The sequence below is a fragment of the Trematomus bernacchii genome, unplaced genomic scaffold (genome assembly GCF_902827165.1).
Source record: "Trematomus bernacchii unplaced genomic scaffold, fTreBer1.1, whole genome shotgun sequence".
Taxonomy (NCBI): Eukaryota; Metazoa; Chordata; class Actinopteri; order Perciformes; family Nototheniidae; genus Trematomus; species Trematomus bernacchii.
In genome coordinates, this window is record NW_022987564.1 from 10169621 (window position 1) to 10183256 (window position 13636).

General features: G+C 38.9%; 1 protein-coding gene across 1 annotated transcript in view; it reads right to left on the reverse strand.

Annotated features, from left to right (window-relative positions):
- LOC117478245 (CUB and sushi domain-containing protein 3-like) overlaps positions 1 to 13636 on the reverse strand; it is a 336058-nt gene that overhangs the window by 112225 nt on the left and 210197 nt on the right. The window contains exons 7-9 of the mRNA XM_034125216.1: positions 10537 to 10614; positions 6339 to 6426; positions 6055 to 6179 (exon numbers count right to left, since the gene is read on the reverse strand). Coding sequence (XP_033981107.1) covers positions 6055 to 6179; positions 6339 to 6426; positions 10537 to 10614 — 291 coding nt within the window. The remainder of the gene's footprint in view (positions 1 to 6054; positions 6180 to 6338; positions 6427 to 10536; positions 10615 to 13636) is intronic.

Genomic DNA, 13636 nt, shown 5'->3' on the forward strand with positions numbered 1-13636 from the left:
CAAAGTGATACCACTATGTGTCTCTCTTGTTATTTGCTTCCGTCTCTTTTTATTGGTTCACTGTTGTGACATAAAGGGCACACGTTCACAACACATTCATTTTGTTTTCTCACTTATGTTCCAAATGACACATTTAGCTGTATTTAAGTGTTTTGACAGAGTTGACCCTTTAATAAGTCATTTGGCTTGATGCTTCCTGACAGACTGCCTCTCTCCCAATGCTATTCATGAGTTTTCACTTTAGCTATTGGCTGGTCTGTGTGTAAAGGTCAAATTATGTTGAGCTAGACACAGCCTTTCTTTCATCACCTTTTTCTCAAGAGATTTAACCCAAACAGGCTAAATAAGGACACTGCGTCAGAGAACCTGTTTTGTTGATAACCTGAACATGTAATGAAACACGATTATGGCTGCTATGCTCTCACTCAGAAGCGTACCTGTTGAACTTATTCAAAAATGGAATCTTTTTTTCATACATGCGTGAAGCCAGTAGAGGTGCAAACAGAGGCACCCAGCAATTTTCATTGGGATCAAGTACATATTTCTGCTTTTGCGTCTGCTTGGTAATTTGGTGGATACAAGTGAACACACGAGGGTGGGTGGAGTGGTGCTGCTCAGGTTGTGGTCATGCAGATGCAGCTTTTTCATTTTGCTGGCCAACACATTTTGGAATACAATGAGCTCAGACCTCTTCAAACATACCTTAATTATATTTTCTATCAAAAAAGGTACTCAACCTTTGTAGTTTTCCACTTATGCTTGAGTTGTGAGTAGCACCTGTCTCATGTTGTTAGTCAAATACCATGTAGTCAACATAAACACAGTCTTACTAACATTTGACTGTACATGAAGTTACTCACTGTACTTGTATCTGAACTTGACAGATATCCTTCAGCATTATGCATGATCAGGTATTTTTGGTGTCTTCAGCGTCTCTGTTAAACTTCAAAAGATTAAAACAAGTTTTGTAGCATTTCTTGGTGCTGTTTAATCTTAGAACGGTTCTTTCTAAGGGGTTAAAAAGCTGCTGATCAAAAACAGAACAAAAGATGAGTTGATGTCTGGCCATTACTGAGCTCCAACATCACCATATGTGCTTATACTAGAGTATTGTGCTAACAATGTGGTCCTTCTATAGCTCCCCTTCCAGATCCTGCTGTGTTTGCTGTTGTGGTTCACATAATCGTATACATGAACTTGCATTCATTGTAAAAGAGCATGCCTAGAAAATCCCAAAGCTGTGAAAGTAAAGTCTAATGAAATGAATGGTAAGAGCAACAGACTCATTTAAGAAAACTGCTACGTTGATTCTACTCATGGTATATAATCTTTGCACTGGCAACTATCTTGCCTCTGAGGCGTTTTCACATTCAGAATTTCAATATTGGATTTTTGTCCCTAAGGGAAAACTGAATTATTTCAACATGTTTAAAAATAGAGAAGCAGTCTCTATCGTCTGTTAAGCTAAGCCACCATCACCGAAACATCCTATTTCAAGCTTTACATGTATACTTACAATGTTTACAGTAGCAAAGTGTTGTTGGTTTTTCCTTTTTGTTGTCTTTTTTTGTAGATCTTGGGATATATCTCAAAATAAAGCTGTGGTAGTGTTGTCAAAAAGATATGATTCCAGTGTTACATGAATCCTGTCCTTCAAGCAACCTCAATGCGGTTATCCTGGGATTTATGGGATTTCTGAAGATGGATGTCTTGTGTTTCACCAAAGTAGGACAGAGTTGTACTTCAAAACAATGGCACTCGGCAGTACTTGCATGAGCAGAATATTATATTTTAACAATATTCTCAACAAGCTTCAATTGTGGATACTTTAATAGCATTCATGGTAAAGTGTAGACTTGTCAACGGTGATCAACGCATATCATGAAAAGTGTTTTCTATTGTTTTAGCATAGGCTTGGATTAATTGAGTTATACAGCTTGTACCATGGGACTATGCTGGAGTAACAGTGCCCTCAATGGGCTTTGAGTGTCTTAAAATAACAGAGATCAACTAGCGCAGTCACTAGTTACTTAGCAACAACCATGGAGCAGGATGGTGCACTTTGTCATGGCTTTATCAAAAACGTGGCTCACCGAACAATTGTTTGTGCTTTAAATACTTGCAATGCGTTTTCAATCAGAAATAACTTTAACTCCTGCTACTCCAAAGCTACAGTATATCTGTGAAAGTGTCCCACTCTGTCTGTATAACTTTCCTTCAAAGATCTCTGCTGACGGAGGGCTAATGGCTCTGCCTCCCAGGGATAGAGGCCATTCTTTTCAACCATTCCGTTTCAGGGGACAACATCAGTGACTTTAATGTCATTTGCAGTCTCCCTTTGGGGAGGCTTAGCCCATTATCACATGCAGGTAAACGTGAGACTTGATTGGATTAATGTCAGACGCTATATTTAATTGCTCATTAAAACGTATTTAGTGATGATGAGTCCCTAACAGCCATTAACAATCTTAAAGAGCCAATCAGAGGGTATCAGCACTATAATATCCCTGATAATGAGTTGGTTAATAAGGTTGATTGGCAGGGACCAATCACAGCCCAAGTGACACTGCCAAATCCTTACTCCATTGGCCAGGTTACATCCTGCTGTCTTAACAAGGATCTGAGCTGTCACCCTAACAAAAGCTTAACAAAGGTCTGTCCCCCTGTGGGCCGCTCCAATATTGAATACTTGTGTTGGACTGTGTCATTTACCCAGAAGCCAAGAGTGCAGGATCCACGGATGGCAAGCTTCAGCACTGACACGGGTCCCTGAGCAAGGTTTTGGTTCTTTTAAATCATGCTAACTTATGTTTCCTCACGCCTTCTCTCCTGCAGAGTTCCAGAAATTGTTCCCCTTCTGCTATCTGTTAGGATCTTTTGAGGTTCCCCTTCCGCTATCTCCTATGATCCCTTAAATGCACCGCAGGGAGATGAGGAGTGAAGAGAGAGAAGTCTCCTCAAAGACTCATGGAGTGAGGAAACAAAGTATCCTACACAGATATGTTTAACCATGTGGCTCACAGTTTGAAAAACATCATAAGTAACTGATTTCAGATTTAGCTGCTTCTTCTCCTCGATCGCAGCATTTGTATATCCTTGCTGGGAAGAGCTAAGACTCATGAAGACACGCAAGTGTAGGAAGCTAGGACACATGTTAGCACAAATCATTCCCAGGGTGCTACAGAAAAAAAGCATTCATTTCTAAAGCAATAACTATCCCATCACAAAACCATCATTCAGGTCTGACTGATTTAGTGTCCTCTTAAAGTTCGGTCCTACACTAAGATTAAAATGGGGAAATGTTCTTCGAGGAGTTATGTTCATAATACTTTAAATCTGTTTTTCAGAAATGTTGCATCACCCGGCTGCACAAAAGTCTAGCTGGTGTTCATATGCTAATGTCTTGTGATGGATATGGTGAGTTTTACTTTTGCAAAGGATATAATTTAAGCAGAAAGAGTAGGTGTGACATTTTTCAGATGTTCCCTGCCCCTCTTCCTCTCCTCCTTCTGTTCCCGGTCCTCACTTTTTTTATATCTGTGATTATTAGTTAGGAGAAAAAGTTCTCTGTCCTTCTCTCTTACACACACACACAAAGACCCACACCCAGTGAATATTGGTTTTTATGTTAAAGTATGTGTCTCCAGCCAGAGTGTGAAGCCTAGTGAAGGCAGACATGACAAACGACTTTGGCATTTAACATGACAGACGCCCTCTCTCTCCCCCCCATGTCCCTCTCTCTCTCCCCCCTGTCCCCCTCTCTCTCCCCCTGTCCCGCTCCCTCTGTTCATGCGCGTGTGGGCCGATGAGAGTGTGTGTTGGAGATTAAACCCATGGCAGACGCAAAACCGGAACCAGTACGGGGAAGTTACATAATGAAAACATGTTATTCATCAGAGTACTAAAAGTGAATTTTGAAAAATGTACCCCTGTCCCCATGTATTGTTTTATTGAGCAATATTGATATGGTGCAAAGTGGTGTTCATCGGCAGTATATTGTCTTTTTGAAAAAGGGTGTAATTTTGGGTCCTGAACTAATCACTAATATAATTCCCCCGGAAGAAGCATACAACTGCAGCATGTTGGCGCAAACCTTGGATTATGGAGTGTTTTGATTCAGAAGTGTATAGCCAGAGGCTTGTAACCAAATTGTGATTTTTTTTTTGGTCCTACTGCAAACTAAAAAATACAAAGGGGGGGGGGTGGTGCTAGTGAATAAATAAATAATTTAAAGTCTTCCGCACTCTCGCGGGAATATCTCCACAATGGAGCGAGCTTAAGTTTCATCACACATGTTGCCACTTCGATGGCGATTTGTAATCTGTTCTAGAAAAACTATGTGTTTTTTTTTAGGATTTCAAGAAGCATATAGAACAACCAATGGATGTATTTTATGAACATTTATCCATGCTGAAAGTAGATTTAGATGTGTTAGGAGTGAGATAGAGATTATTATCTAATATATGCATCCAATGAAGCATTGCATGAAGTCTGTGGATGATCAGAGGCTGTTGTTGGGGCTGCATAAACGTTTTTTAATTTTTGTTTTGTAGGCAGACCATGCAGGCCAGCCCGATGGTCACCAAGGTTCATGTTTTAATAGCATTTTTACAAATAAAGCCCAGGCGAGCCTAACATGTGAAAAAATGGCTTAGACCTCAGAGAGTTAAACTTGGGCCTGCGACCATAGTGTTACTGTATTTTGCTTTGAAACCCACAGCGGAGGTTTGTGTCGTACTACATGCGGTGTGTTTTGCATTTCTCTCAGTAGCCAACGATCTGTGAGTCTGTTGGCTCGGACATAAACTCCGTAATAAATGTAGTCTACATTTCATAAGAGGTGTAAAACCTGAGCATTTTAAATCGCATTTGAACTAAATGCTTATATAATCTGTAGTTGTAGTTGTATTGTTGATTTATTGTGTGAACGAGGCGATATAGAGAAGGTTAAGCTGTCATTATTTGGCTGTTATGTACTGTTGGAGTGGTAAGCAGGCCTATTGTTTTTGGATATGTGTGGAGTTAGGTGGTCCGTGAGTGTTTTTTTATTGGTTAAGTGGTCCTTGGTATGAAAAAGTTTGAGAAACACTGCGCTAGTGGATTATCAACGGGGGAGCCTCGCTGCGGGTAAATTATACAGATGGCCAGTCCGCCTCTGAACAATTTCTATGCAAACGTTATTATTAATAATAATTAAAAAAATTGATAATATATATTTTTTTAAATGTTTTTAATTTTACATTTTCATTTTGTAATCATCTCGCGACCCCCACTTGGGGTCCCACTTTGGGAACCCCTGCTTTAGTGCAGGGGTGCCCAATACGTCGAAGGTAGTGTGGGTAGATCGCAAGGCATTGAAAAAAATAAATAAAAAAAAGTTAGCCTATCATCCAACCTTACTATGGCATTTTCCACTTGATTGACGTACAGGTAAGCCAGTCTGAGATCTCATCTTTTCTAACACGCAGTTCACCACGCATGCGCAGTCAACCGCGCCAGCTGCAAATCACCGGCGAGCTGATTACCTAGTTAGCCTTCCAATTTATACAATTCTACTAAAGAAAGGGTAGAAAATTGATGTAATGACCAACAATGTACTGAGTTGTATTGTGCCATACGGGTTCATGCAGTTATGCAAGGTACACCAACATAAGGTATACTCAGTATATATATAAATAAATATATGTTTAGCATTTTTAATGTAGGTAGACAGACCCTCCCTAGACGCAGATCACGCAGACTGCGTGGGCCCTCACCTCGCGGAGGGGGCCTCACCTCCTCATCTGAAGCGCAAATGCGGCGCAATTAGTGTAAGTGCGCCACAGTTTCTCCGCCGCTGCGAGGTTCCGGTGCTCGCAGTCCACTAGCACCACATGACTTTGGGCAGGGGCGGCCCTGTAGGTAGATCACTTTGACTTGGTCATTTTAAAAGTAACTCCCAAGCTGAAAAAGTGTGGGCACCCCTGCAAGTGTTTTCTTACCTTCACATAGTGCCTTTTTCTCCATCTGTATGTACAGTATGTTACTAAGATGTAATTCATTTGTATTTCTTACCTTTACAGACCGGTCTGTGGTCACTCCAGGCTGCGAAGACTTCCGCCACTCTCTGGCAGCTGATGGTTTTACTGCCCTGAAGAACATAGTCCTCTCCGCAAGTGAACTGCACCATAGACTCAATGCTACACACACAAACACATAATCCACACACAAAGGGGACACACAGAGTCAGACAAGAAAAAATATAGAGACACAATATTTTTGTAAATGCTTATACTCTATGTACCTGCATGTGTGTGTATCTATCTGTGAATACAAATATGCTCATGTGAACATTGTACCTGAAATCGCTGCCATGCCGCTTTCCATTCTCTGGCTCTCCTGGGTCAGGGCAGGAGTTAGACGCATGTTTCACACCTCCTTCATTTACTACACAGAGAGACAGACAGGTAGAGAGCCAGGCACAGACAAGTTACTATTAGGCACAGACAAAGCAACCAGACTCTCCCTTGAGGGATATACGTCTGAACTGTCTGTCATTCTGGTTGTTGCACCAGACGTCTCCAGTTTTAGTTTAGTTTTTGGAAGCCTGCCTGCCTGTCTGGTCACTTTTCCACTTTAGAGGGGGCAGAAACAGGTGGAAGGAGAAACACGTACAGAGCAGGCGATAAAGGGACAGACGGGTTAGACAGAGAGTTAGGCAGACAGGGACAGCACTACACTCCAAATACAATCCTAATTCTCACAGAAACACGGAAACTAAACTTGACATTAACACTCCGAACATCACACAGACAACAGATGGACCTGTACAAATACTGCAACATCACAACACGATGCATCTGTGCTCTGTCTCTCTCTCTCTTATACATTACTGCTGTTAAGAGTAAATGTATGTATCTTTTCTTTCTTTCTTTCCTGACCTGTCTTTGGTATTTTTAATCTTTACCTGTCACTCACATTTCTCCTTCCTCCCTCTATATAAATAACCCCACAGCTATATTTTATTGGCTTTCCTGAAATGACACTACTGTTTAGAATTGTTGATTTCCATAACCTTCGGAGTCTACTTTTTTCTTTAAGCACTACTTTTGAAAACTTTGAAGAACATAGCTGTTGGGTTAACTTTGAGCAATGTGTATGTGTTTGTGTGTTGGTGAGCAAATAGGCAAAAGGGTTATGTGCCTTAGTATTGCTGTAAGCTAAGTTAAATAATGCAACACAAACATAACTTTATTCCCTTCCAACAGCTTTTCCAATTTAGCTCAAAACACACTTGATATTCAAAATATTTTTCAATGTTCTTTTATTTTTAATTTCCTACTGAAAGGGATGTGTCAAGTTCCACAGAGCAGTTTGTTAAACATCGGCTAACAACAAAATGATGAAAGTATTGTATGGTACATTAATGTCCTTTTTTCTCAATTTACAGTAAGGCCCCACCTGATGGTATTTTTTGAATGTCTTAATTAGTTCATGATGATGGTATAATTAATAAATAATCCTGATGTAAAATGTGGGCAACTGTTGGAAAATGTGTATTATTTTTGTTCAGTCATTCGTTTTTTCCCAATGTCTTGTGTGAGTAAACTATAACTCAAAGGGAAACTTATTTAGCTTATTTAATTTAGCTTTACAGCAAAAGTATTTAGTATTTTATTTTGATATTCAAATGAGATGGAAATACAACTAATGTTCTTGATGATGATGATGTAATATAATATTCAGCTTCTTTTTTTCAAGCAGCAATTAGACGACAATGTGGAAGTATTCTGTTGATCACTTATTTCACTAGTGTGATTCAATTATGTGATTCTTGATTCCTTTCATGTTGTTTGAATGGAGATGAACGATATTGTTGCGTCTCATTATTTTTGTTTTGCTGCATATTCTTCCTTGAAAACTTTATGCTTAGCTTATCCTAGTGTTGCTTTTATGCCTGGAAGTTATTTTTGCTGCAGTAATAAGTCACAGTTAACATCATCTAAAAAAAAAAGGTCTGTTTGCACTGAACCCGGCTCATAAAATGATTCCACTAATAGCAATTAAAGTGGAAATGGGACATAAATAGGAATGAGATTTGCAAATAGAACCACTAAATCAGTGAAATATTAAATAATATAATATATATGTCATCGCAAATGTGTAACCTAAATGGTATATTCAATGTTTTTATATAAGTTTTTCCTGGCACTAACTGCAAAACAAGTACAGCTTCATGTTATGTTTAACAAAAATGCATTTGTCAAAGAACTCAATTAGGGGTAACAAACAGGCGGGGGATATAACTGACTGGTTCCTCTCTCATGCAGCCTGCATATCTATCTGTACTATCCGACTAACATGCATGTCCATGTTTAGTCCGTATCAACAAACCCAGCAGGTGGTTGGTGTGTGTATGTTGGTGTGTGTGTGTGTGTGTGTGTGTGTGTGTGTGTGTGTGTGTGTGTGTGTGTGTGTTGGAGTAGATACTTTGTTGCTTTGTTGGAGCGGCTAATTTGACCATCTGGACTGTTAACACTCTAACAGAGGGACTGGTTGCAGTATCAGTACTGTGCGCACACACAGATCCCCACAATAATCACGTATGTACACACACACTGTAGATCCATGCACATATAAATAAACACGATGTACAGAATCGAAAAACACGAATATAAGCATGGACAGGCAAAAACAGGTTCTGTGCTTCACTGGAGAGTTAAACAGTCTGAGCAAAGCACATTCTGAACCAATCCAAGCCAGACTAATTAACATATACATTTGCATCTGTACGAATCAAACCTCCACCATGACTCCCCAACCTGTTGGAAACCTGATGAATCGGAGATGCAGTGTGTCTCTGTGCTGTGCTTAGCTCAGCTCAGCTCGTACAGTTTTTAAGAGATGTGCACATAAACACACACGCACAAACACAAAGTTGACAAGCAAATAAGGAAAACAAGCAAATAAATCAGACAAGTACGCTCAAAACAACTTCATTAACAAGCATGCAAAACAATAAACTACATGGACAAGCACGACTTCACTTCATGTTTGTGAACCTTTTAGTTTTTTGACATGTATTGGCTTATATATCAAAGCATATGATCGTTTATTTTGTATTCAACCTTAATTTATACATCCCTTTAGATTACAATCCTTTTTACGAAGGAGGTCTGGCCAAGAAAGCACACAAATAAATCATGTCCAAAAACAGATAATGAACAACAGATAAATAATATACATCTATCTTAGGAATTGCATGCATGTTTACACATGTACATTTATGCATGTTCAATATTGTATGAACATCTGGGTATGCAAATGACTGTGTAACACATGTGTCTACTCTAGTGTTTATGATTAATCTAGGTGGGAAACATAAATGCACACACATGTTAGCACCATTATGAGTATAATGTGAGAGGGTATTTATGTGAGAGTGTAATATAGAGAAAGAAATATATAAAAAGGGAATTTAATTTAAGATCACTCTAAAAAGTATGACGTTTATATGGGTTCTGACAGCTTTAATAAGGGAAACGTCAGTAAGAGAATGTAATAAAACCTTTAAAGAGTAATCTCTTTCTTCAACATTTTCCATGGTTTTAATTGTTGAAAGGGCTATGAACAAAATGGAATAATATTCATGTGAGAATTGTTGCAGTACGGTGTGTCAAATGACTTATGAACCATTGGCACCCTCACACTCGATAATTTTCCTTCAGGATGTCTTATTAAAGAGTTTCCAAAGTGCTACACATTTTTATTTCTCAAAGTTAAACGAAATTGTAGAAGTTTCAAAAGAAGAGCAGTAAATGAATAAGGCAATTTCGGGAGTTCTAGAGTGAACCCCTATATTGTGTGTATATAATCTTAAATGTACATTTGAATTATTGAAGATACACATAAAACCCACTCACTCTAGCATTGGCCAATATAGTAGAGGGGTTTTGTAAAAATGTCAATAATTGCTTTGTTGCCCTCTAATGACAAGGTCTACAAGCTGTTGTTAAGTGTGTGATCAGAAGATAAGAGCAGAAAGAGAAGAGAGCGATGAGGAAATAAAGGAGAAGAGGCAGGAGGGAGCGATAAACAATATAGCATCAGCTGATTTACATCCGCTGAACAAGCCCAAAGCGAGCCAAAAGAAACCATGATTAAGCTTATCAGAACAAGCCTCGATTAAATATATCAAAGCAAGCCATGAAGAATCATGCAAAAACCAAGACACCATGACAAAAACACACACACAAAACATCAAACAACAACAACACAAAGCAGTCGAGCAGCATGCAGAAGCTTGGTCTTATAAAAGCTGTGGATGTTTCAACACTTCTCTGTAGCAAAAACCATGTTTGTCTGACTTGATGTAACCACATGCTGTCTACAAAACAACTCGTGATTTTTCAGCATTGTCAATAGAAAAGGGTTGAAACCAACAGCTTTTTTAAGAGGCAATTAAAAAAAAAAAACAAGGCAAATGTAGAAACAAAATCAGTCCAAGCCATCACACGTTAGTTCATTAGCCATATTGACATTAAGATGTGAACTCACATATTGAAAACTTGTTGCTGGAGTCTTTGCCAGGGAATAATTTAACGCCCCGAGATTTAAAATCTACTGATCGCTTCACTGCAGAGGAGAACAGAAACAGAAAAGAGAAAAATCAGACAGCAGATTGGATAAATTGGTGGAAGAAATAAGATCTAGCGAAGGCATAACAAAAGGCAGATTCTTCTCCCTCGCAAGGCTGAGAGGAAGAAGTTACAGTGAAAAAGAAAGTTACAAAGGCAAAGGAAATGTTAAAACGGTGGAAGCAGACAGCGAGAGGGCCAGAGAGAGACAAAAAGAGCAAGACAGTAGCAGACAGAGGAAAGAAAGTAGGAACAATGAGCTCTACAGTGGCGGCCGGTCCATAGGGGCGCTAGGGGCGCCGCCCCACCTCTTCCCATATTGAAAAAAAAAAATAATAATAATAATTAAAATTAAAATAAAAAAAAAAAAATATGTTTAAAAAAATATATATGTTTTTATTTTTATTTTTAATGAACAAGGTAAATATTATATAATTGGTATCAGTAAAATGTATAATCTACAATAAAATCTCGTTTAAAATTGTGTTACGATGTCTAAAGTTACTGATAAGTCACATGTTTCCTGCCTGGACTTGCCCATGCACCTTCTCTCGTCTGGGCGCTAAGAGAGGAGCCTTCAACCAGTGCAGCAGCAGCCACCAGCAGCTGACTGTTGCTATCTGTAACGTGTAAACTATGCCGCGAAAATATAATTTCAGCCAATCAGCGTCGTCAAAGATGACGGTCACCGGGCGCCAATGTCAGCGCCCAGTGCAGTCTGTGAGTAGTTTGGACAGTGACTCGTATCCGGTTGACGCAGTAGTTGATGAGGATGGCTTCGTGTGCAGGTGGAGTCTCCGGACCTCGGTCCGCGCCTAATTCTGTTCAAGAGCTAATCTCCAATCCTTTCGAAAGGAGAAGTTTGGCAGATAAATTGTTGCTTAAAGACCTTGCACCGGACCAACCCGATTTGAATATATCGCAGCAATCTCGTGAAAAAGACAACATTTATACACGAGGCTTAGTAGCTGGTACACAAAAAAGGCTTGGCTAGCTGGATGCAAACAGGTAAATGCTGTCTTTTGTTTCCCATGCTTGGATATCACTTTATATGTAGAGAGGAGGTTTCCCATGGTTGTTAGAAGTTTATTAATAAGTGGGCATTTATCACAGAAGTGATTGTTCTGTCTCCACGTTTGTTGCATTGTCTGTGATGTATTTTCCAACGGTTATAGCTCCTGTTCTGTCCCAGCAACACTACACGGTTTGCAGCTCCACCACATTTTTGGTTTATCTTCGGTGTCGCTTAAAATCTGCTTCCCATCGGACTAAAACCTCCACGTAATCTGAAGACAGATACTTGAAGTTATTTAAACCTTTTGCAAACTTTATGTTCTTTCTTGCTCTAGCCTTGCCAGTTACATTGTACATAACACATATATTATCATTATGCTAACTGGTTGTTCGTGTTAGACGATGTAGCTTTTTCATTTCTGAGTTATTGCTATATGTAAATAAGCCTGTTTGTAAATAATCCTCAGAGAAACAAAGAAAAAACACAATTTATGACATTTTGTGCTGTGGTTATTTTTTTTAAATTGCATTTATTCACAGTTCAGTTTGAAATGCTGTAGTGACTTGTATTGAACCACTTAAATATTTATAATTAATGCTACTGAAAAGATGCTATTAATTTTATATCTCACATGCAGTTCACTGTAAAGCTACTTGGTGAAGGTGTTGGTTCATAAAACATGAACAGTTTTAAGAAAGAAAAAAACAGACCAGTTCTGAGAACACAAATTCCTGGTAAAGTAGTAGATGTTCAGGTTGATAAATAATATTTTCCACACTGAAGATTATGGAGGTATTGATCAGTCTTCTCATATTTTTAAGCCTCGATTTCTCCTTTCCCCCCCCCTCTAACATCACCAGAAGTCATCATTTAAGGGGTCATTTCTCGAAAAAAATTTTCGGGGGGAAACCCCCCGGACCCCCCGGACAGGTCACTTACGGTACGTCAAAAGCCCCACCAAAAAAAAAGACCACCGGCCGCCACTGGAGCTCTACAATAGCAAAATCCAGGGTTTTTGTACATGGAAATACTAAGATTCCTCGCTTGTCTGGAAGCCCCATAATATTCTGAAGAAAAGCTGGTAAAGGAAATTGCATCTTTAAATACAATAACAATGATGCCTCTCTTTAATCAAAGCATTCAGATAATGATACTTTAAATAATAATGGTTCCTTTAATCAGCGTAAACCAATTGATATCAGTGTTGGACCTGCATGTTTCTACAGCTCAGCATGTATGCAAAGATACACCATGGAAGACAAAGTGAGTGGGTGAGAACTGTATTAAAAACCACACAATAATACAACGATAAAACACCCTGGGGTAATTTCAATACGACTCCATCCAAACTTGATTTTGTTCCCCTGTCAAAATAATTCAGTACATTACCAACATAAATAATGAAACACACATATATATTGTCCTTTATGACAAAGTGCAGTGACACATCTGTTTAATAAATGTCTGATGGTGGCTGACAGACGTAGTTTCATAATGGCCAAAATAATCCATTGAATCGTGACAAATGGCTGATGAGTTAATGTGCTCCTATTATCCTAATGTTATGCAGAGGCGACACACATGCACATACATCAGTTACATGATATCTGACGTGGTCAAATTACACCGTGTGCATGTTATTCTAATGTTGCAAAATGTATGCATGTATTTGAATGGTTCTTAGCATGTTGACATAATATGAAAAACATGAATGTGCTTAAGATGAATCTTGTGTAAAGTGGCTGAAATAATGTGATGACAAGGAGCAAGAGACACTGACCCCTGCACACAATATACTCTATTTGAATGAGAAATGTATTGGGTACTTAATACACATAGTTAAATGTATGTTTATACACTCTCTTCAGACTAGTATTCTATAGCGATCTCTCCTTAATTAACCTCGACCTGCAAACATGTTCTTATACGACAGAAATACTCCATGTTTTACACTTGAAATTTATCGTAATACACAAGATTTTCATCTCACCATGGGCAGTGTAAA